Source organism: Octopus bimaculoides, chromosome 7, assembly GCF_046866305.1.
Source record: "Octopus bimaculoides isolate indiv1 chromosome 7, ASM4686630v1, whole genome shotgun sequence".
NCBI lineage: Eukaryota > Metazoa > Mollusca > Cephalopoda > Octopoda > Octopodidae > Octopus > Octopus bimaculoides.
Window position 1 is genome coordinate 57,304,056 of NC_142934.1, and position 25,291 is coordinate 57,329,346.

The 25,291-nt window shown below is 34.9% G+C and overlaps 2 protein-coding genes across 4 annotated transcripts in view; one reads left to right on the forward strand and one right to left on the reverse strand.

Annotated features, from left to right (window-relative positions):
* The window catches only part of LOC106879045 (uncharacterized), a 43,571-nt gene extending 27,282 nt beyond the window's left edge, over positions 1–16,289 (forward strand). For all 3 annotated transcript variants that reach the window (XM_089355349.1, XM_089355350.1, XM_089355351.1), the window contains exons 3-7: positions 279–418; positions 2,850–2,951; positions 9,580–9,701; positions 13,307–13,432; positions 14,904–16,289. In XM_089355349.1, the coding sequence (XP_089211475.1) occupies positions 279–418; positions 2,850–2,951; positions 9,580–9,701; positions 13,307–13,432; positions 14,904–14,956 (543 nt within the window). In that variant the 3' untranslated portion in view covers positions 14,957–16,289. The remainder of the gene's footprint in view (positions 1–278; positions 419–2,849; positions 2,952–9,579; positions 9,702–13,306; positions 13,433–14,903) is intronic.
* Positions 16,290–19,381: 3,092 nt separating this feature from the next.
* On the reverse strand, positions 19,382–25,291 carry LOC106879049 (uncharacterized). Its single transcript, XM_014928471.3, has 2 exons — positions 24,151–25,291; positions 19,382–19,693 (listed from the first exon to the last, which is right to left on the reverse strand). Exons 1-2 carry the CDS (start codon positions 24,857–24,859, stop codon positions 19,407–19,409), a joined length of 996 nt encoding a protein of 331 aa, XP_014783957.1. The 5' UTR covers positions 24,860–25,291; the 3' UTR covers positions 19,382–19,406.

Consider the following 25,291-nt stretch of genomic DNA (forward strand, 5'->3'; position numbering starts at 1 on the left):
GAGTAGAAACAAGACTACCATTATCATCATCATTTAACATCTGTTTTCCATGCTGCCATAAGTTATATATTATAAACTTCTTTCAGTTTCCATCAGTCAAATCCATTCCAGATGCCTTTGGCCAGCCTTGACGCTTGCTTTATGCAGTGGAACTGAACCTGACATCATGTGATTGGCAAGCAAACTTCCTAACTATACAACTCACCAAACTAACTTATCATGGTAGAATGTATATTCCTGTATGTTTTTATGAGGTTATTTCTTAACTGCTTTCTCAGCTGTTTATCATAAGTTTTGGAGTGTTTCTTGGAAGCTTTCTAACTGTTACATACATTGATCCAGTAGAAGAAAATGTTCAGAAACGACTGGCTTTATCAGGAGCCAATATAACATACTGCAACATATGTACTGCATTTGTGTAAGTATTTCAGTTATTATATTAAATACATTCTTTAACCCTTTAGTGTTTAAACCAGCCACATCCGGCCCAAATATTTTACATGTTTTATATTTGAACTAGCCATATCTAGCCTCTCACACCTAACCTACATTGACATTCTAAAAATAAATATTCACATCATTGAGATTTCAAAGCTATGAAATAATGCATGATTAATTCAAAACAACTTGAGTGAAAAGGCATTACATTTAACAGAGTAATCTGAACATTAAAGGGTTAATGACAATATCTGTATCTAGAGTGATGGATTTTTTAAAAAGTTAGTTTCCATTGACTCCTTAAAAAAATTCAATATCTTTCATTGGTTTCCATCAATTGTTGAAAGACTGAAATGGAACAGAATTATATTTGCATGAATATTATTTATGGCTCTTTTTTTAACTTAAATTTTATACTTTCATCACTGTCAACATCATTTAACATCAGTTATCCATCCTGACATGGGTTGGATGGTTTGATAAGATTTAGTGAACTGCAGCACTGTGCTGAACCCCAAAAGTTAACTTTGGCATGCTTTCTGTGGCTGGATGCCCTTCCTAACACCAACCACTTTACAATGTGTGCTGGGTGATTTTTTTTCATAATATATTGGCACAAGTAATTATTGCTGGACTGAAAAAAAAGCACCCAGTACACACTGTAAAGTTGTTGGCATTAGGAAGGGCTCCAACATTGTAGGTGAAACGTAGTTAAATCAACATAATGTATTTAAGTTAGTGTATTTTTCAATGACAACATCTATATCTACAATGACGGATTTTGTTTTTTTAAAGTATATATTCCATCTTTGATTGGTCTCCATGAGCAATTGAAAGACTGAAATATGATAGAATTTCATTGGTATGGATGAATTTATAGTATTATCTTTTAAATTTAAATTTCATAATTTACATAAGTATATAAATATATTAATTCCATCATTATAGGTGACATGATTTAATCGGTTACATGATTTAAGATAAAGTCATCTTGTATTAAAACACAGAACATAAGAACATGACAAAAACCAAAAAAAAAATACTGTATGATAATTGTAAATGATAGTCTACTGCATGCTGATAATTTAAAAAATGGTTAAAGTATAGAAAATAGAGTCGTCCTGTGTTGAAACACAGAACACAAGAATGAAACTAAATACAGTAAGATAACTTTAATACTGTACAACAATGAAATAAATAAATTACATAGATGCAAGCATGACCATGTGGTAAGAAGCTTGCCTTCAAACCACATGGTTCTGGGTTTAGTCCCGCTGCATGGCACCTTGGGCAAATGTCTTCTACAATAGCCTCGAGCTGATTGAAGCCTTGTGAGTGGATTTTGTAAACAGAAACTGAAAGAAACCCATCATGTGTGTGTGTGTGTGTGTGTGTGTGTGTGTGAGTGTGAGTGTGTCTGTCTTTGTCTCCTGCCACTGCTTGACAACTGGTATTGGTGTGTGTATGTGCCCATAGCTTAGCAGTTCAGCAAAAGATAGTGATAGAATAAGCACTAAGCTTTAAAAAAATATAAGTACTGGGATCAATTCATTCAACTAAAACTTCTTCAAGGTGATGCCCCAGCATGGCCATGGTCAGATGATTGAAACAAGTAAAAAAATGAAAGAATACGAAAATGTTGCAAGGCATTATGTATCACCATTTCTGTTAACTTGTCAATGTTATATACATAAAAATATATCATAACAAACAAAACAATTACAATGTGGAGAAGTTATTTAACGTTTTAGCCTTCAGATTACTCTGTCAATATACAATGTTTATGTATTCACATTATTTTGAATTAATCTTGATTTATCTCATAGCTGTGAAATTTTGATGATGCATTTGTTTATTTTTAGAATGATACTGTAGGGTCAGTGTATGAGGCCGGATCTGGACATAGAAAAAAGGATATTTAGGCTGGATGCAGGCTGTTTAAATGCTAAAGGGTTATGATATGGACATTATTCTATTATTCTACTGTATTTCAGAGGAGTGCACAAATATCAGTGACCAGGTTGTAAATGATGAGAAAATTTTATTAATGTATAATACTGTATAATAACATAATAATATTACAAAATAAAACAAAGGCATGTATAGCTGTATAAGTGTGTTTTAAGAGTCTACCATGAGTCTTTCTCAATGTAATTATTAGTTACAACTCAGTGCCTTAGATAAAATCATTTACCAAACAAGCAGAAATACAAAATAAATTTAATCCTATTGCCAACTAGCCTTACTCAAGAGTTATAAGTTCCTGAAGTCGTCGTCATCATCGCTGCCACTGCCGCCGCCGCCACCAAACCCACCACCACCGCCACCACCATTATGTATTTTCTTTCTTCTTGATTGTTTCATGTGTCACACAAGATATTCACATTTTGTTATCAACCTTTATATTGCAGCCATTCAGATTCCAGGCATTGTAGTGACTGCAACAAATGTATATCAGAATTTGACCATCATTGTCCATGGCTAAATAACTGTATAGGGAAAAAGAATATGATGTAAGTTCAAACCTCAGTTATTTGATAATAGGGGAAAAACTAGTATAAAATGGTTTCTAGTGTTGTGTGTGTGTGCATGTGTGAGTGTGTGCGCCTGTGAGTGAGTGTGTGTATGTGTGCGTGTGTGTGTACATATATTTTTTATCTTTTACTTATTTCAGTTATTTGACTGCAGCTATGCTGGGGCACCACCTTGAAGGGTTTTAGTCACACAAATTGACCCCAGAACATCTTTTTAAGTCTAGTACTTATTTTATCAGACTCTTTTGCCAAACCACTAAGTTATGGGGACATAAACACACCAACACGGATCATCAAGCAGCAGTGAGGAAGAAGCACAAACACAAAGACATACACACACATATATATATATATATATATATATACAAGCGTGATCGTTACCAACGTCGCCTTCCTGGCACTTGTGCCAGTGGCACATGAAAAGACATTCGAGTGAGTTCGTTGCCAGTGCCGCTGGACTGGCTCCTGTGCAGGTGGCACATAAAATACACCATTTCGAGCATGGCTGTTGCCAGTACCTCCTGACTAGCCTTCGTGCCGGTGGCACGTAAAAGCACCCACTACACTCTCGGAGTGGTTAGTGTTAGGAAGGGCATCCAGCTGTAGAAAGTCTGCCAAATCAGATTGAAGCCTGGTGTAGCCATCTGGTTCACTAGTCCTCAGTCAAATCGTCCAACCCTTGCTAGCATGGAAAGCGGATGTTAAACGATGACGATGATGATGATGAATGGGCTTCTTTCAGTTTCCATCTACCAAATCCACTCACAAGGCTATGGTGTGCCTGAGGCTATTGTAGAAGACACTTGCTCAAGGTGCCACACAATGAGACTGAACCTGGAACCATGTGGTTGAGAAGCAAGCTTCTTACCACACAGCCATGCCTGCACCTATATACATATCAGCCATGTGTGTATAAATGTGAACAAATGTTTTTTTTATTAGAAGCATTGAAATATGTATTGTACAATACAAATAAGAAGATGATACTTTTTCGAATGTATTGTTGCCATTAGAACAGCAGAAACACAGGGTAAATTACCCTTACAAGGCAGAAAGATTTGTCAACAACCAGCCATGGACTCAAACCCATATCCCTCAAAGACTCAGGTTGAGTGCTTTATCATTAAGCTAAACTGCCGCTGACAAATTCAACCACCAAATTAGACACTAAATAGTTTAGCTTTATAGAACAACCATGTGTGTGTAAATGTAAACTAACAAATATTTGTTTTTTTATTAGAAGTTTTGAAATGTATATTGTAAGGGTAATTTACCCAGAATTTCTGCTGTTCTGATGGCAACTCTGCATTCAAAAAAATATCATCTTCTTATTTGTACTGTACAATATTCATTTCGATGCTTCTAATAAAAAAAAACAAAAATTTGCTTGCTTACATTTATGCATACATGGTTGTTCTATAAAGCTAAAACTAATTAGCACTCAGCCTGAGTCTTTGAGAATATGGGTTCGAATCCTACAGCTGACTGTTGACAAACTTTTTCACCTTGTAAGTAATTTACCCAGTATTTTTGCTGTTCTAACGACAACTCTGCATTTGAAAAAATATCATCGTATTTGTATCATACAATATATATATATATATATATATATATATATATACATATATAGATACTGAGGACAATTCATTTGACTAAAAATTCTTGAAGGCAGTGTTCCAACAAGGCCACAGTCTAATGACTGAAACAAGTAAAAGATAAAAGATATATTCTTTTATTCTTTTACTTGTTTCAGTCATTTGACTGCAGCCATGCTGGAGCACCGCCCTTATATATATATATATATATATGTATGTATGTATGTATGTATGTATGTATTTACTTGTTTCAGTCATTTGACTGTGGCCATGCTGGACCACAGCATTTAGTCGAACAAATCAACCCCAGGACTTATTCTTTGTAAGCCTGGTACTTATTCTATCAGTCTCTTTTGCTGAACTGCTAACTTACGGGGACATAAACACACCAACATCAGTTGTTAAGCAATGGTGGTGGTGGGGGACAAACACAGACGCACACAAATACTATATATACCTATATATATATATATATATATATATATATATATATAGGTTAAAAAAAAACAATAACAAAAAAGTGAGGACGTGATACGGATAGTGTTATTGGACGCTCGGGAAAGGAATGAGAGAGAGTATGACGTTTCAGGTGGAGCCCTTCGTCGGAAAGACGGAAAGTTCAAAGAATGGAAAAACGGAGGAAGAGAAAAATGGCACCGATGCCCACGAGGTTACATTGTGGAAAGACCGGAAGAGGAGGTGGTGGAGGAAAAGTTCTTTCTAAGACAGGAGAGTGAAAAAGGGAGGTGAATATCTGTGCGTGCGCGAGAGTCTGCAAGGGTGTGTGTAATAACAGAATGTGTGTGTGCGTGTGTATGTGTGTGTGTATGTGCGTGGTTTGGTTGTTTATCTGTTAGTGTGTATGTGTGTGTTTGTGTGTGTGTGTGACGGAGTGGAAGGAATTAGTAGCAGGAATAGTTAGTGGGTGCTTAGGGACAATGGTCAGTGGAAGGTCAGCAGGCAGTTTTTGTGTGTGTTTGTGTGGGGTTGTAGGTGTTGGATACGTGTGCATGTGTGTGTGTATTTTGTACGTGCGCGTGTGTGTATGTGTATGTTTTTGTGCGTGCGTGTGTGTTTGTGTATATGTGCGTTGCTGTGTACGTGTGTGTGCGTGCGTTTGCTTCTGTAAGTGCGTGTGTTGTTTATGCCCATGTGTGTGTGATTGTATGCGTCTCTGTGTGAGTGTGTTGTGTTGGTGAGAGGTGTATGTGTATGTGGGTGTGTGTGTGTGTGTGGATGTGCGTGTGTGTGTGGGATTGTGAGTGTTAGGTACGTGTGCGTGTGTGTTTATGTGTGTCTGTATGTGTGTGTCCGTGTGCGTGTGTGTATATTTTTTGTGTGTGCATGTATGTGTATATCGTGTATGTTTGCGTGTGTGTGTGTGTGTGCATGTGTTTGCTTACGTACGTGCGTGCATGTGCGTGTGTCATTTATGCCCCTTGTGTGTGTAGTTGTATGCGTGTTTATGTGAGTGTGTGAGTATTGTGTATGTGAGAGGTGTGTGTGTGTTTATGTGTGTGTGTGCGTATGTGTGTGAGAGCATAAGGATGTGTGCCAGGTATGTGTGTTATTTTGTGTGTGCACTCCTGTGTGTGTGTGTGTGTGTGCATATGTATGCGGCTGTGTGTGTACGTGTATGTAGGCGTGCACGTATATATGGGTGTGTGTGTGTAGGGCTGTGTAAGGTGTGTGTCTCTACCACTGTGCGTGTGTGTGTGTATATATGTGCGTTCGTCTATGTGTGTGTGAGGGCGTGTATGTATGTTTGTCATGTGTGTGGGCGGTATATATGTAAGGTGTGTGTTAGGTGTATGGGAGGTATGTGTGAATGGGGGTATATATGGGTTATGTGTGCAAGGGTGTGTATGCTTGGGTGTGTGTGTGTGTGTATGCGCAAGTGTGCGTGTGTATGTGCGTTTGTATAAGTGTGTGGGCGAATCTGAGCATGTAAGTGCATGCATGTGTGTTGTGTGTGTGTGGTGTGTTGGGGGGTAGGTGTGCATACACGTGTGTGTATGGGTGCGTGTATTTTTTGTGTGTGGGTATGTGTGCGTGTAGGAAGAGATGAAATAAATTGTGGAAAATTGTAGTGATTGTAATAAAAAAGTGAATAATGGATATAATGTAAAGTGGATGAGGGGGGTGGGGTAAAAAAAAATTAATAATAATAATAATAAAAAAAATTAAAATTAAAAATTAAAAAATAAATAAATAAAGTGTTGCATTGTCGTAAAGGGGCGAGTCATAAGGAGGAGGGGGCTGTGTTGAGTCTGAAGGGGAAAGATGATCTAAGGTTAAAAATATAGCGCTGTTCCAAGTGGAGTCGCGAGGGAGTGGACCCAATGGTGCAGGGCGAGGCCAAAAACGGAGATGTTAGAGGGGGAGTAGTTGGCCAAGTGGAAGTGACGGGCGACGGGGGAGTCCGAACCTAGCCGAACGTCCATTAGGTGTTCGGTGAAACGGTCGGCCAGACGGCGGCCCCTTCTGCCCCCTGTATAATTTATTGCATAGGTTGCATCTGATGCAGTAAATTAGGTTGGAGGAGGTGCAGGTGAAACTGTGTGGAATGTGAAGAGTGTGTAGGTTCGACCCTGTGACAGAGGTAGTGTTGGTGATGAAGGGGCAGGTGTGACAGAGGTGTGTCCTGTTAAGAATGTATAAGAGTACAAATAGAGCTCGTTCACTCTTAGAGTTCCCAAATAGCCTGTAGTATTCTTATGTTATGCTACCAATTCTAGTCTTAGGTATTCCTCATGTGTGAAAGTAAAAAGTAAAACATCTGTAGCAATTAAAAAGCTGCCTAACCGTACTTACTCTTCCTTTTGACTCTTTTACTTTTTACTTTATATATATATATATATATATATATATATATATATATATATATATAGTTTTAGGGAAAATAACCAATTTTCAAGAACTCATCGATGAAAATCCACTATCACATATAGAAAAATTCATAAGATAAATATATAATATATTTATCTTATGATATTTACTTTACTTTATATTATACTCATTTATTGTGCTTTTAATTATTAATTTTTCTATATGTGATAGTGGATTTTCATCGATGAGTTCTTGAAAATTGGTTATTTTCCCTAAAACTATATATTTTATATATACTTTATCTATAAGGCTCAATTTAATTTTAATTTTTTATAAATTGATTTTAATTGAATTTTTTACCTGTAATTTTGGATTTTGTCCCTAATATTATTATTATTATATATATATATATATATATATATATATATAATAATATTATTAGGGACAAAATCCAAAATTACAGGTAAAAAACTCAATTAAAATCAATTTATAAAAAATTAAATTGAGCCTTATAGATAAAGTATATATAAAATATATATAGTTTTAGGGAAAATAACCAATTTTCAAGAACTCATCGATGAAAATCCACTATCACATATAGAAAAATTAATAATTAAAAGCACAATAAATGAGTATAATATAAAGTAAAGTAAATATCATAAGATAAATATAATAAAAAGATTACACGTGTTTCATAACCAATTTTCAAATAGAAAAGAAATTTAAATCGATTAAAATCAATTGAAATTATCTAAAATAAGTTCTATTCAAAAATATAGCTACTCGTCAGATCGTAAGTAGAAAAATAATTAGATATATATCTCAACTAACAATAAGTACCAAATGAATTAATATGATATACTTATTATATAAAGATAGAAAAATTATTTAAAAAATATCATAATATCAAAATAATAACCATTCAATAATCGTCCCTTCATCCATAATAATAACATGTATATTATATACAAAAAACATCTTACCTAAATTATCATTGTTTTAAATTATCATTGTTTTAAATACAAGTTGAACGAAGTTTAAGTTTAAAATAATAATGAAGATAAAATTAGTACATATTTAACCGGTGTAATAGTTAAAGCTATACTATTTAAAGCTAAAGACGTTTATTTAATTATGATTAAAGATCAATTGAATAATAGAAAAATACAAGATTATTTATTTCTACAAACGTAATAATAAAAAATATGAATGAAAAAATTATGAATGGAAAAAATTATGAATGAAAAAATTAGGAAAGAAAAAATTATTAAGAATAAAAGGTTAAACTTTATATATATATACAAAGTTTTGATTTTAAAAAAACTTTAACGATATTATAAACTATAAAGATTAATAATTAATCAAATAATATTAATCAAAAATAATCGAAAATATATCAACACTATTCCAATCGAAGTTCTAATATTATGTTGAAATGAAACTATAACTTCTAAATAATATAGTGTTAAATAAGTTATCTATTAAAATAATCTATAAAGAACCAAATGAATAGTATAAAAACAAGAATACATATTATTTTCAAATAGTAGAAAATCTTTAGCAAAGTGAAAACAGTACTTATCCAAATTTTTCCGTAATTCAAACTGAAAAACTAAGACGTTATCTAATAGCTATAACGTTTTAAGCAAGAGTTCGCGCGAAAATACTACGTTAAAAAAGAACGTTAAAATAGAGAATAGAATACGAAAGCATGAATGAAATAATAATACTTAAATAAATGAATGAAAAATTTAAAATTTATATAACTAACAACATATATATATATATATACACATATATACGATGGGCTTCTTTCAGTTTCCATCTACCAAATCCACTCACAAGGCTCTGGTCGGCCCAAGGCTAAAGTAGAAGACACTAGCCCAAGTTGCTTCTTACCATACAGCTACTCCTATATGACAAATTATTCACTCACTAGGTACTAATCAACCCAATGTCATAGTAGAAGGCTTCTTCTACAAATTTCCCTGCAATGTAATTGAGCCCAAATTCACATGGTAACAAAGTGGAATTCTTCACTAGACAGCCATACATACATACATACAACTGCATACTCAATTATTTAAAGTGGTATCTATTTTCTATTAGATCAAATTATTTACATGAAACCGTTTCAAAAATTATTATTTTGAAGTATATTAGTATTTTTCTTATCATTTTAGCTCTTTCCAGATATTCTTGTATTCAACCCTTATATCTTCCTTATCTGCATTTATTTTTGGTTTAATGGAAGTAATAGCTTTCTTTAATGACAAATTCGCTAATATGATTCAAGATCATGACAGTGAGTAGAACCTTTTTTTAATTGTCGTACTATATCTAATATGTTATTCCTTCTACATTTAATTCTATTTTATTTCTCAATTTATACTGTTATGTCAATGGATGTTTCACTACTGCAATATCACCATACTATAAATTATCTGACACATTTGAATTTATCATATTTGTTATATTTATTATCCTCATCATCGTCATCATCATTTAACATCTGTTTTCCATGCTGACATGGGTTGGATGGCTTGACAGGAGTTGGATAGCTTGACGGGAGTTGGACGGCTTGACAGGAGTTGGACGGCTTGACAGGAGTTGGACGGCTTGACAGGAGTTGGACGACTTGCCAGGAGTTGGACGACTTGCCAGGAGTTGGACAGCTTGACAGAAGTTGGATGGCTTGACATAAGTTGGATAGCTTGACGGGAGTTAGACGGCTTGACAGGAGTTGGATGGCTTGACAGGAGTTGGCAAACCAGAGGTCTTCACAAGCTCCACTGTCTGTTTTGGAATGGCTTTTATGGCTGGATACCTTTCCTAATACCAACCACTTTATTTATTGTTATATTTATTATGGAGTAAAGATTTCTGGGTTATTACCCTTCATCAGCACATCCCCATTCGAAATATATAGTTTTTAAAGTGACAACTAGTCACTGATCTATAAATTAGAAAATTATTATTTGTTAATCTCATAACGAGAGATATTCAACAACAGTACTTTGGAGTAAAGATTATTTGCCAACATAACATGTCAGTCTTGGTTTAGGATGAATGTTGCTGTAATTTAGCCCCAGGAGACATCGTCTCCAGCTGGCTATACGACCCGATTTGTGAAGGGAAATAACCCAGAAATCGCGATACACAGATATTGTTTTGAGCTGAGTTGGGTGCTAGATTCCCTTGCTTGAAAATATAAGGACACAGATTGTGTCATATAGCCAGCTGGAGACGATGTCTCCTGGAGCTAAATTACAGCAACATTCATCCTAAACCAGGACTGCCATGTTATGTTGGCAAATAATCTTTACTCCAAAGTACAAGTACTTGCAGCCCAAAACTAAAGAGAGCTAAATAGCATGACTATAATATGTTTATAATGACTATATGCCTTGGTGGAGTTTGATCAGAAGTTAAAGACAGATGAGAATTAATTCTGTAATGCAATCATTCTATTGTTCCAGTCCCAAGTTGAATTCCAACTGTTGGCCAATTTGTCCCAAAGTTCTTATCTCGAGTGAATGTCATTTATCTCCCCCTTGATCTCTGACGTCATCTGACAAATGCCAACCAAGATGGCATGAATCAGCTTTTAAATCAGATCCCAATGCTGGATGTTCAAGAATCAAATGAAGGGCAGATTTTCAATCCTGGGATCATCCTGATTCCAAAAAGCTATAATATGTCTATGTAGAGCAAATGTAGACTGAGATAAAGAGGTCCCAGAAGGACAGACAGAATTTTGCTTTCATTATTATAGATTTATATTATTATTATTATTATTATTATTGTTGTTGTTGTTATTATTATCATAATATTGATCTATCAAATCACCTGTTCTAAGTACACACTGATATAAAATATCCGCTAAGTTCTGGATAAACATTATCATTTGAATATTGCTCTGATCATGTCCAACTCATTTCTATCAGGAAAACTATGTACTAAGAATAAGAACTTAAGACACTAAGATACTAAGCTGTTGTTATTTAAGCCAATCAGCCTTGAATAAGCAGACATGTGACTGTTTGCTTGAAATAAGCAGACATAAGACATGTTTGCTTGAAAGACAGTAAATAATTTATTGAAGTGGATTTGGCTTCCACTTTGAAGAGCAAACTATGCAGAAGTTCTCTCTCAAGCCCTAGAAGTTAGAACAGTATAACTGCTTAGAATTGTTGTTATTTAGCTTTGGGTCACCTCTTGTCAAAAGGCATTTCTACTATAAACATCCTATCATTTTTCTTTCACAGGCAATGTATTCAGGATTACAAAACCTGAGGCCACATATTTGGGTAGCAAGCTTCCTAACCACATAGCCATGCATGTGCCTCCTCATCTAATTAAATCACTTAGATGTAATCAGTAGTGGAGTTAGGTGTTTGAAAAACAGTAGCCTGAGTAAGAAAAAGGGTGGGAAGTTCAGGGAGCTATTACCTCTGCTGCCAGCAAGAAGATTTTGTAAGTGAGGGACTGACGTGTGATGGCTGTGCACAATATGTGATGTCATATGGGGGGGGGAGAGACAAAACATAGATATTGAATGTGGGGGATGCGTTAAGGATGGATAGAAATAAAGCAATGAAGTAAACATGTTCTGATGGTTGTGTGTAATGCTGTAATGTTAGCGTGCCTGAATGCCAGAGCACAAATACACTGAGAGAATGGACGCGCGCGCGCGCGCACGCACACACACACACACACACACACACACCATTTAAGATGAATCAGTTGTGTGCAAAAGGGAAGACTGCACTGGTACAGAAATTTGATGTGCATGAAGGATGGCAGATAGGTAAATAAATGTCAAGTTATCCAGATGTAAGGAATCTGCAGAAGAAGAAAATTCAAGGAAGACATGAGAAGAATTAATGAAAGCTGCTCACAAGCGATAGAAGCTTAGGCAGTTGATGACAAACAGTAGATGGGCAATTCATCGATAGACAGTTGGCCGACAGGACAGTTGACCAACTGGACAATTTGCCAAAAGGGCAATTTGTCAACAATTTTTAAAAACAAAGTAAAAATGATGGAAAAATTTTATTAGACTTACAAATAAAAATAATTTATTTATAAAAAGATATTATGTACAATAGGTTGGCATATGAAAAAAGCACAAGAAGTTTTGTTTGTCTTACATATAGAAATAAAGATACCACATACAATTATGGTGGATGTACGTGTTCAGAAGGGGTTGTGCTAATTTCATCATCAATCGTTGTCAGTCTAGCACTGCGCAGTTTACGATTTGCACATCTCCAATAAGTCTTTTCTTTTTTGGTTCTATCAATAATATAGGCGTACCCTTTGTATAGAAGCTTTCTGCCTCCTTGTTCTATTTTGATGAACTCCATGATAGACACTTCCGCATGTTGACTTATTGTCCAATCAGCGAATTGTCTGCACACAATGACAAACAACCACATAGCAAATAGCAAAATTCTGTAACTAGAGAAGACAGATTCTACCACATGATGATGATTGATGGATGATAATGACGAAAACAATGATGATGGTGGTTAGGGGCAGTGACTGCAGCAGCAGTTGCAGTGGTGGTGGTGGTGACATTTAAGCCAACTTGGAAGTCTGTGTAGTTATTTGACATGTTGGGAATAAAAGCAGCTAAGTCTCCCACAAAATATAATGTATGTTTTCTAGAAAAATAAATAAATAAATAACACATTGAAATGACAATATTAGATGGACATGCCTAGAACAGCTTTGAGCGTAGGTCTGTTTGATCAGAGCTGTTCTGAGGCTAAATGAAAATATTAAAATAAAAGAAATTCATACCTGACAATTCTAACAATGAGAAATAAATCTCAGTAAAAGCAAAATGTTCCCTTAACAATTTTTAAAGGTCTTTACTTTGTTTTTATTATTTCTCCCTTTTAGACTTGCGAGTTTTTGGCTTGGTGGTTCCTTCTGCCTACTGGCTATTTACCATAATTTTGGCAGTCATTTTAAATCTCATTTTTGCTGCTGAAATGGTATTAATGATTTCATACCGCAAATATTTGGGTAAGTTTCTTTTTACTGAAAAAAAATCAAAGCAAAATATTTTCTACAGAAGCTACTTTTGTTCTGTATTTTCCAGCATACAAATTGATGTAGTGTATAGTGTAAACATGTAGTGCAAATATTCAAATATCACTATTTTCCTAAATCCTGTTGCATTTTTCATGGAATTTTTGGTCCTCTTAAGTCATCTTGGTGATTGAGTTGATCTATTTTTCTTTTACTGTAAATTTTTGTCTAAAAGTTTGACTTGTATGCTGGAAAATATGGTAAGTCATACAACATAGTGCATTGTATGCTGTACTCACTGTAAACAAACACACAACATTCTTCTTATACTTGTGTTTCTTTAGTCACTAGTTTTATCACAATTTACAGAAAATTTCTGACAAGAATTGTGATGAGAACACTCATACTGTGATCCCTCTTTTGTGACTGTGAAGAGTCCATATAAGTCATGTTCAACTCAAATATACCCTTGGTTATTTTATGATCAAAAGTATTTTAGATCTCTAAATGATAAGCTAGTAATATTGATATCAATCACATCGATCTTGTTGTCAAGTGTGATTTGTGGTATCCATTTACATCTAGGTGTTAAAAACGTATAGCAAGACACTTTATGCTGTGGATGCTATAGGTGCAGGCTTAGCTGTGTTGTTAAGAAGCTTGCTTCCCAATCACATTGTCCTGGGTTCGGTCTCACTGCATGGCACCTTGGGCAAGTGCCTTAGGCTGACCAAAGCCTTGTGAGTTGATTTGGTAGACAGAAACTGAACAGAAGCTCATCGTATATATACATATATATATATATATATATATATATATATATATATATATATAATTTTTCATAGAAAACCATGTAATCGTTACCAATATAGCAAGAGATTTCACCGCAAAAAAGTCTATATTAGATTTCTTAGGGATCGTTCTCCTTGTTTATATATATCCAAAGTTTTAAATTTAAATTTAAGAGAGAGATTTGACGCTAATATTCATTATTATTGTAATAATAATAATAATACAATAATAATGAATATTAGCGTCAAATCTCTCTCTTAAATTTAAATTTAAAACTTTGGATGTATATATATATATATATATATATATATATATATATATATATATATATATATATATATATATATATATATATATATATACCAGAGTAAGCACATAAATGTGCAACAATGTGGAAAAAAAGAGTACTCAACTACCAGAGGTAGAGTAATATGCTTTATTTAAAAGTAGCAGAAATATAACAAAAAACTGTTACTCGGAGTTTCATCTTCCCGTTCATCGGACAGTTTTATCAGTAAATCTAAGCATGAAAATGTGGATGACAACTATGCTGTCCTAGTGATTGAATGCAAAACCTGAGCCTAATCACCTTAGCCAGCTTATTTTGTAAAGAATTAACGGCTTTAAATGTCATTAAATAAATTAATCTTATTCTCCTTTCTATGATCTTTAGATTACAAAAGGAAGAAGAGAAAGAAGAAAATTGAAATGTCTGATTATGATTAAGTAATCATACGAAGAAACCAAATTTTTCCTTAAATATCATTTTCAAGACAAAAAAATAAAAGTGATGTTTCACTAAAAAAAAAAAAGAAAAGTGATGTTTCACTAAAAAAAAGAAAAAACAACAAAAAGGAATAGTAATTATATTATAGTTGCAATATATCCCCTGTCCCCCTTTTTCATCTCGCATAATATAACCCATTGTTTATATAGAACCTTACAACAACTTGTATTCATTACGTTGAAGTACAATTCTTTTTTGTTTGTGTACATAATTTTCCGCTAAAGTTGTTCGTTCTTAAATAAAATTTCCTTTTCAAAGTTTTGTTTATATGACTTTAGCTAAGTGTATCAGTGTGGTAAGAAGTTTGCTTCCCAACCACACTGTTTTGGGTTCGGTCTCACAGCATTCCACCCTGGACAAGTGTCTTCTGCTATTGCACCAAACCGAACAAAGCATTGAGTGATAAACAGAAACTGAAGGAAGCCGTCGTGTATGCGTGTGTGTTTGTGTGTGTGATTGTATGTGCGAGTGTGATATAGATAACTGGCGAGAAAACTGAGAGACCAGTACTCTTCGACGGAATCTTGCAAATGACCGCGTTATTAAAGTAAAACATATAACACAAAAAAATAAGGAAACATATATTTCTCAAAAGGTTTCTGGATAAATTAAATTGTTAAACTGTTAAATGAAACATTTGGCATGAGAAGCAGAAACAAAAAGTCGGATAGCGTTAAAGATTTATTTCATTTTTTATTAATTTAAATAATCGTTAGTACGCCACAGGAAATGATTAGCGGCATTTTGTCCGTCTTTACGTTCTGCCGAGGTCGACTTTGCCTTTCATCCTTTCGGGGTCGATAAAATAAGTACCAGTTAAGCAGGGTGGGGGTGTCAATGTAATCGACTTACCTCCTCCCACCGAAACTGCAGGCCTTGTGCCAAAATTTGAAACTAATGTTTCTCTTATGTGAAACGATATCGTTTGTAAGCAGAAGGGGAAATATTAATATGACTATTCATGTTTCGACTCTCTACTTAGAATTCTGTGCCGAAGAAATTTTACGAAGTTCGTGCTGAGAAGCAGAAGATTGTTGCAGATTATTTCGCAATTTTTCCAAGATATATATCTTCGTTATTAGCGATCGAAGCAGGTTTGGTTCAGAATAGTATTGTGTATAGGGGAAGGGGACAAAATTGGTAACTTAGGCAAATTAATGTAATTTCTTATTTATTATTTTTCCCTACCTGTTTGAAACCATTACATTGCAAGTATTGAATCATTATTTTGTACTGTTGTATCATCATTGGGAATAAAAATCAGTCACCATAGTTGTTGTTGTTGAAGTTGAGAGAGTTTGAAACATAGTCAGGAGACAGGTACTTTATTTATTTTTTTTTTTTTCAAGAAAATTTTCCCTCAACTTTGATCCAATTGTAATTGAGGTTGCTAATAAAATATCTGCATATTTTCTTATGTTTAACAATCTATATTCTTTTCTCTGCTGGATTCCAAGTCAATTTTTTCCAACACTAATGTCTAATTTGATAATTTCCAGTTTTCAAAAAACAACGTCCAAAATGGGACAAAATGAGAAATCACTAATTTCAATATCTTGTATTTAACTGCATGGTGCATAAATATATTGAGGAGAGAGCCACTCCAGCAGATCATGAAGAAGTTATATAGGATATATCTTATGTTGAATTTTGGAATTTAGTCGAGTTGTGTTAATTTCATATCGTGTGCTATTTTTTCATGATCCAATTTCATTTGACCTAGATATTTGAAATTTTTGTTGCTTTTCTAATGTTTGTGATGTCTAGGATTTTTTTTTCAAATGCAATTCTGGAGAATGGAAGCAACAAATTTTTCTTATTTTGTCTTATTCATTTTGCCCCAGCTAAATTTGTCCTTTATATGCTCAAAGAGAATGGAAATAGTTTTCTGAAAATCTCATAGTATTTTTAACCCATCATCATCATCATTGTTTAACGTCCGCTTTCCACGCCAGCATGGGTTGGACGATTTGACTGAGGACCGGTGAAACCGGATGGCAACACCAGGCTCCAGTCCGACTTGGCAGAGTTTCTACAGCTGGATGCCCTTCCTAACGCCAACCACTCAGAGAGTGTAGTGGGTGCTTTTACGTGTCACCCGCACAAAAACGGCCACGCTCGAAATGGTGTCTTATGTGCCACCCGCACAAGCCAGTCCAGGGGCACTGGCAACAATCTCGCTCGAAAATCCTACGGGAGCCAGTCAGGCGGTACTGGCAACGGCCACGCTCAAAATGGTGCATCTCATGTGCCACCCGCACAAGAACCAGTCCAGGGGCACTGGCAACGATCTTACTTGGCTTGCCGGGTCTTCTCATGCACAGCACATTTCCAAAGGTCTCGGTCAGTAGTCATCGCCTCGGTGAGGCCCAATGTACAAAGGTCTTGCCTCACCACCTCAGCCCAGGTCTTCCTGGGCCTACCTCTTCCACGGGTTCCCTCAGCTGTTAGGGTGTGGCACTTTTTCACGCAGCTATCCTCATCCATTCTCACCACATGTCCATACCAGCGCAATCGTCTCTCTTGCACGCCACAACTGATGCTTCTAATGTTCAGCTTTTCTCTCAAGATACTTACACTCTGACGGGTATTCACATTGACATTACACATCCAACGGAGCATACTGGCTTCATTCCTTGCGAGCTTACGTATGTCCTCAGCAGTTACAGCCCATGTTTCACTGCCATGTAGCATGGCTATTTGTACGCATGCGTCATACAGTCTGCCTTTTACTCTGAGTGAGAGTCCCTTTGTCGCCAGCAGGGGTAAGAGCTCTCTAAACTTTGCCCAGGCTATTCTTATTCTAGCAGCTACACTTTCAGCGCACCCACCCCCACTACTAACTTGGTCGCCCAGATAGCGGAAGCTATCGACTACCTCTAGTTTTTCACCCTGGAATGAGATAGAAGTTGTTTCCTGTTTGTTTACAGTCTTTATTGCACCTGAACATCTGCCACAAACAAAAACTAACTTGCTAGTTAACCTGCCTTTGATGTTGCTGCACCTCTTATGTGTCCATAGCTTGCACCGGGTACATCTTATAGAGTTACTACCTACTCCTTTTCTACATACTGAGCAGGGCCATCTACCTGAAGGGGTTTGTGTTTTATCTACCTTCCTACTTAAAACACAAACCCCTTCAGGTAGATGGCCCCATATATGCCCATAAAAAAATGAAGTCTTAGGAATTGGTTATATAAAATGCAACCAGGGGTATATAAGGGTTTTAATGCATTTGCTTAGTTAATGTAGTTTTTGTAAGGTAGTGAACATTTGTAAAAATTTTTTTTTCTCAAAGTCAAAAATACAGTAAATGTTACTCATTGTGCTCCCCACCCACACACACACACACACACACCACATTACTCATTGTGCTCCCCACCCACACACACCACATTACTTAATGTGGATATACTGTAGAAAACCATGAAACTACAGACTTCATAATCAGAAAGCTTCTTGTATAGACATATAGTGCTAAAAAGCACAGAAATGCTTCAGTTGCTGTGGAAAAACATTCAGCAGCAAAGTATGAATTGCTAAATCTGGATTTCTGTGTCTTTGCACATCATCAGTAGCAAGTATCCAATATCAATGGCATGCTTAGAAAAATTTTACCTCTGCTGATATAGAAAAGACAGTGACTAACAAATCTGTAGGGACACAACTGGTGGGCTAGACAAAATCCACTCTGCAATGTAGCTCCATTTAACAGTATGTTCTCCAAGTAGAAGATGCCAGAGGAAAATTTTTGAAATCATTAATTTTAATTGCTTAATCAGTGATCTGTTACCAGATATTTGTTGATTTTGACAGTCTATGCAATGGCAAAATATCTTTGACTCATGATTACAGAATTCAATTAAACTTTGAAGAAAAGAAAATACTTCCGTTAAGCTTTTTTGTTTTCCAAACTACAAAAACTACAACAGCAGTAAAAGTTGTTTAGTATATAAACCTTCAGGAAGTTGAAGCAGCTCATTTGCTCAACATGTTACTCCTGAATTGGGTTATGCTTTTCTCTCAGATTTCTGAAGTAATAAAAATCATCTCTGATATCATTTATATATTCTCTGAGCTCACACATAAGTAATCTTACATGTTAACTCATTTTTGAAAGTTGTGACTTTAGCTTATGAGAGTATGATTAAAAATGAAAGTAGAATAATGTAGGAGAGATAATTGGACCTTGGGGGCCATCACTGTTGTTAGAGCGAGGAACAACCTAAAAGGAACATTTCATTTTAGGTGAAAATAAGACAATCATATGATATTTATAATTGAAGAGTTTTCATATATAAACCACAACAGCATTCCTACCTAAAGCCAAGGTTCTATATACTGAGTTAGGCTTAACAGTGAAGTACAAATAAAAATATAACAATTTTATTAAACTTTATACAAGTGTTTGATACAATAAATTAGGGCAGCAAATTTATCATTATTCTTAAAGTGAGATCGCCACATCATTTCTGTTAATAAAGACTGAAATAAAAATGTCCTTCGCTTTCGTTGACAATGTTTTTTTACTCTTAGCCACATCCTGTCTATGTTTTTCATGTGAATTTCTATATCTTCTGGCTCATTGTAATCTACATATTCATGAGTATATATACCTTGTTGGATCTGGTCAATTTGAAGATATTCAGCCCATATATCAGATACAATATGGGTACCTATAAGAAAAAGAACTACAATGAATCTTTATTATTTATGAGAAACGAGAGATTGCAACATTCATACATTTACCGAAAGTACAAAAAATGAAAACTATTCTGATAAAGAATCAAATCTTGGTCATGAACTTTCGTTGTAGAATACTTATCACTACACTGTGATGATTCCACTAAAAATAATTGAAAATATGAAGTCATGTTAGCAGTAGCCTTTGTTGCAGAATGGCAAGGCTAAGTGAAGTGAGAATCAATGTCAATGTTGTCAGATGATTCAATTCTTCAAAATAGCCAATTCCACTTGAGTCATATCATAGTAATTAGATTTCAATTTAGCCATTTTTCTCATTCTAGTTTCCTGCGAAACTGGTTTTATGAGCTTATGGCTTGGAAAGGACTCTTAATCCTGATTGATTGATTGATTGATAGATGTATGAATGGCTAGATAGATACATGCATGCATAGATAGACAGACAGAGATATAATCATTACAATAACTTATTGTCAAATATGTATGTCTGTAACATAGGTTCTGGTTTGGTCCGGAACTTCCCCCCTCTCTCTCCCATCTTCTGTATGTATGTGCATGTGTGTATGTATGTACACAGACAGACACACACACACACATATCTCTCAACACTGTTATTAAGGGCATTAAGTTACCACTTTCAAAAACAGAATGTTTCTTCTTCTAAAAGCACATTTGTTACAAAATAGAAAGAAAATGAATCACCATTGTTTAAACTTCTCTTAAAATAACTTATGAATAAATATTCATTTTTCTCTATTAAACTTCAATAAGTTACTTTCTCTACAGTATGAAATACCATGTACTTATCTCGCATTACTCTTGAGCAACTATGCCATTCGGGGTCAATCTTGAGCAACTGCAACACAACCAAAGCATTCTATAGGGGATTAGTGGAGGGGAGGTACGACGACGATCTCGGAGCGAACCTGGGTGTCGACAAGGACCTGCCTGTTCAAGACGACTTTCAGGCCGGGGCCTATGGACAACTTCTAGAGATCCCTGGCCTGGCAGTGCTATCGAGAAGGGCTACCCATTTGTGATAAGCTCTACAGGCATGGCTCGAGAAACACGGGGCCGACCTACCCAAGATGCGGTCAGTGCAACGAAACCATTCTGCATGCACTCATACAGTGTCCAACCATTTCCGACCTATGGGCCTATGTCGAACGACTGCTATCACATGTGGGATGAGTCAGTTTATCAACTGAGTCTATCATGAATATTGTTGCGCCTCCTTCCTTGAAACTGGAAGGAAGAGCCATTTTCATCGTACTTGTGGCTATGGCGAAAGAATGTGTATGGTGGACATGTCTGAAAGGTCTAGAGACAAACACTTTCCTCTCTGGTGAATCTCTCATCAACTTCTTCCAGTATCACTTGAAGAGGAAGGTGAGAGTAGAGAGGGAAGTTTTGTCTAGTGAATGTTTCAAAAAAAGATGGGTGAAAAAGGATGGCACATGTGAATGATGGAGCCACCTTGAGCATAATCCGATGAACCAGAAAAAGAAAGGAAAAAAAGAGTCACTTACTGTAATGTGTTTTTTGCCTGACATTATTGCCCAAGGTTACCGTGGTCTTTTCTGTAGGCTTTTCTTTCCATGGATAAACCTAAACTGTTTCCCATTTTACACTATGACATTTCTGTGATACACAATTCCTACTGATTGGCTTCCTCACCCATTTTTTTTTTCCACGATCCCTTTTGATCAAAATTCTACCCTCCCATTTTTTTTTTTCCTTTCCAAAAAGAAAAGCTCTGCTTTGTATTTTGTCCCCTCTGTGTTCAGCCCTGTGTGGCCAATGAAGAAATCTATCTATCTATCTTTCTTTCTTTCTATCACTGTTTTTACTTTTCTCTCACCAAATACACAAGAAACCTAAACAATTCACAGAGACTATCCACTTCAGTTTCTTCCATTCAATCATTTCAGAAAATACTTGAATGATTATTTTCTTACAACTACTTTAAAAAAGAATTTTATTATTGAATAGTCTGTCACGAATGAAGTAATATATACAAGAGGTATCCCAATAATGAAAATGTTAAATTCACTAAAAATATTTTATACACAGACATTGTCAAAATATTTTATACACAGACATTGTCAAAATGTTTTGTCCACAGTAGGATTTTCTACAAACTCTTTTCAGAAAGTATAGATTTTGATTATTTCGGTATTTGATGTGAACACTCTTTTGCAAGGGTTGGAGAGGAGTTTCAAATAATTTACATGCCTTGATATTGTTTCCTGTGAAAATGGGTAATTTTCAATGAAATTTTTTCCGATTTTGTTGATTACAATTATATAGGAATTTAATGTGCAAAAAACAAAAAAATGGTCAGCACACACACACACATCACGTATATACAAAATAAAAGTCAAAATTATGTGATGCATGTGTGCGCTGCAATCACTTTTTGTTATCTTGTTGCATTAAATTCCAATATGATCATAATCTATACTATCTGGCAGTTATTAATAGAATATTGACAACAACAAAAAAAAAAGGGGGGGCAAAATGGGTAATTTCTAGTTTTTTTATTTTCTCTCCAGTTATTTGGAATTGTTACATTGCAAGTATTGCATCGTCATTTTGTACTGTTGCATCATCTTTGGGAGTAAAGACTGGTCACCATAACTGTTGTTGTTATTGAAGTTGCGAGAGTCTGAAACATAGTCAGGTGACAGGACTTTTATTTCTAGAAATATTTCCTCAAATTTGACCCAATTGTAATTGAGGCTGCTAATAAAATATCTGAATAATTTTTGCTGTTTAACAATCTATATTCTTTTCTCTGTTGGATTCCAAGTCAATTTTTTTTCCACACCAATGTCTAATCTGATAATTTTCCAGTTTGAAAAAAATGATGTCGAAAGTGTTGCTAAAATGAGCAATGGTGGTGCCCCAGCATGGCCACAGCACATGAGCTGAAACTAGATAAAATGAAAAAAAAAAAAAAAATGACTAATTTCAATAATTTCTTTCTTTAACTGCATCATGGAGCATAAATATATCAGGAAGAAAGCCACTCCAGCAGATTGTGAAGAAACAATAAAGAATATTTTATATTGAGTTTTTTTTTTTATTATTTGAGTCATTAATTTCATCTCATGTTATTTTTTCTTAAACCTCTTTCATTTAATCTAGGTATTTTAGATTTATGTTGCATTTCTGAAGTCTAGAGATGAATATCAATGTGTATAAGTCTGTTTTCATATGCTATTCTGGAGAATTAATGCAGCATATTGACCTTATCTAGGTTCACTCATTTTGCCCTAGCTAAATTTGTATTTTATATGTTCAGAGACCAGCGATAATTTTCTGAAATAGTGGTCAGTTCATGTTATAATGTTTTTAATGCATTTACAGAAGGTCTTTTGCTTAGTTGATATAGTTTTTGTTGGGCAGTGAAAATTAATAAAAAATATTTTTTAACAGTAAAAACTCCTTATTGTGCCCCACCCCTACCCGTTTCTCTGAAAGCATTGAAGAAACGAATCCGGGGGCGGGGGCACATGTGTAGGTATGTTGGGAAGGGCAATGACAGTATCCCAAGCCCGATTTTATTTCCTCATAACTTTCTTGATAATTCACATTTTTCTTTTAAATGCTGCGATACATTTCTAAGGGAGTTGATGATGACTATGATCATGACATTCTTTTTAATTATCTATTCTTTAACTCAGTAAGAATTTCATAACTTTTAAACAATTCAATAACATTTCCAGGGTCATTGCACAACATCAAAGAAATCTATGATGTTATTCTGATAAGGTACTATTCATTATCAAAATGAAATCTGAAATGCTCTTGTTGAATAGTTAAAAGAGCATGAATTTCTGGTTAATATATAGTTTAACTCCCGATCACCAAAACAGAAAAAAAAAAAGAAACAGGTTAATAGATTTTAAAAAAAAAGTGTAGAAGACGAATATAAAAACAAAAATTGCGCAAAGGGAAAATTCACAAGATCCGATTTTTCCCTCACAACTTTCAGGTAAACGGATATATATTGATGAAATTTTATAGAAATACCGTTCAAATGACAATTTCTTTTATTTCCGAATAAAAGTCCTTTTTTTTTTTTTAATTCTGTCAACATATTCGTTACCTACACCTTCGAAAATTAAGTCTCTGCAAAATTTCGTTAAATAATATACAGTATTGAGAAATCTATGAAGAAACAAAGCCTACAGCAGAATGAACAACACACTATTGAAACGCCAAAAATTCAAATGAGATCGTAATGACAGAGACAAGGAACACAAATATTGATAAAATGTTACCATGGAAACGTATTCAGAATTTAAACAAAAAGCCGAAGCGGAAGTAAAACGTCAGACGGGAAAATATCGTACTCGAGGTTTAATAATCTGAGGAGGAGCACCGATAAGAGAAGACTACAAACTTTATTTATTCACCATACCTGGTAAAATCCATCGGATAATTGCAGCTTCGAAAGCTTCTTTATTTTGATACTCAATAGGCACCAGAAAACATTTATCAGTTCCGCGTTCAATTCCACCAAAAATCCAAAATTCTTTCTTGTGTTTTTTCTCATTACGCTTAGATTTAACACATTTGGTGACATCTATTTCAACGACTTTTGGTTCACCTGTCTGTAGATCGAACCCACCAATCTCGGGTGGGTCGTCACCTAATTCAGTCGGGTGGTCTTCCAGGAACCGTTCCAGTAGTTCTCGGATGAGGCGAAACATATCAGTCGTTGAATTTTTATTGACGTTTGTCTCGTGTGTCATTTCAGTATGTTGGTAATCTCTTGACCACATATACATAAGCCATATGAATGTTGTGAGCGAGAGGTGACTTTTCTCAAAGAAGGATCCTTTGCGGATTGATCGTGAGAAGTTATGCTGGGGACATCGCCATCGTATTCCATCAATACTTCTCTTGATGACGTTAATTGTACAAGGGTTCCCACAAACAGAACATATAACAGAATTGCTTATAAGTTTATATTTCGCCAACCATGTAATTGCTATATCATTTGTGGAGATTTGTTTGAAGAGGTCATAAAATGTCCATGACTCTTGCCTAATTTTTTCGTCATCAACAATGTCTGCGCATATAGTCTTGGGGTTTGAAGGTCTTCCGCGAGGCATTTTGTAAGACATTCAAAAATTAAAATAAATTTAAAGCAGAACTTTATATGAAACAAATACCCAGAAAGTGATAGTTCCGTATAAATTCTACTGCATTATGAAGAAAGCAAATGTTATAATAAAATGTAAATAAATTTTAAAATTAGTATTGGAATCTACTTAAAGAGTCCTTGCTTTTATGGGTTGATAAAAATTATTAGCAATTTCTTGCAATTTACTTCCTGTTATGAGTTCCCTACAGAAAGTTGATATAATGTCAGTTCCTTTAACTTCAGTTGAGTCTTAATTGTGGAATAACTAATAACTCTGGGCATTAATTTTCTGTAATTAAGTATTAACAATTAAATTTTTAAATATTAGAATATCAATTCTAAGATTCCGTTTTACTTAGTAACGGTGGAGTTGCTACTCAAGCTTGTAGCGAATATATAACAACAATATAAC

Coding starts and splice junctions, on each gene's coding strand:
- LOC106879049 (XM_014928471.3), bottom strand. CDS start 24,859: ATGTCTTACAAAATGCCTCGCGGAAGACCTTCAAACCCCAAGACTATA. Junction 19,694..24,150: donor TATCCGATGGATTTTACCAG/GTATGGTGAATA, acceptor TTTTTCTTATAG/GTACCCATATTGTATCTGAT.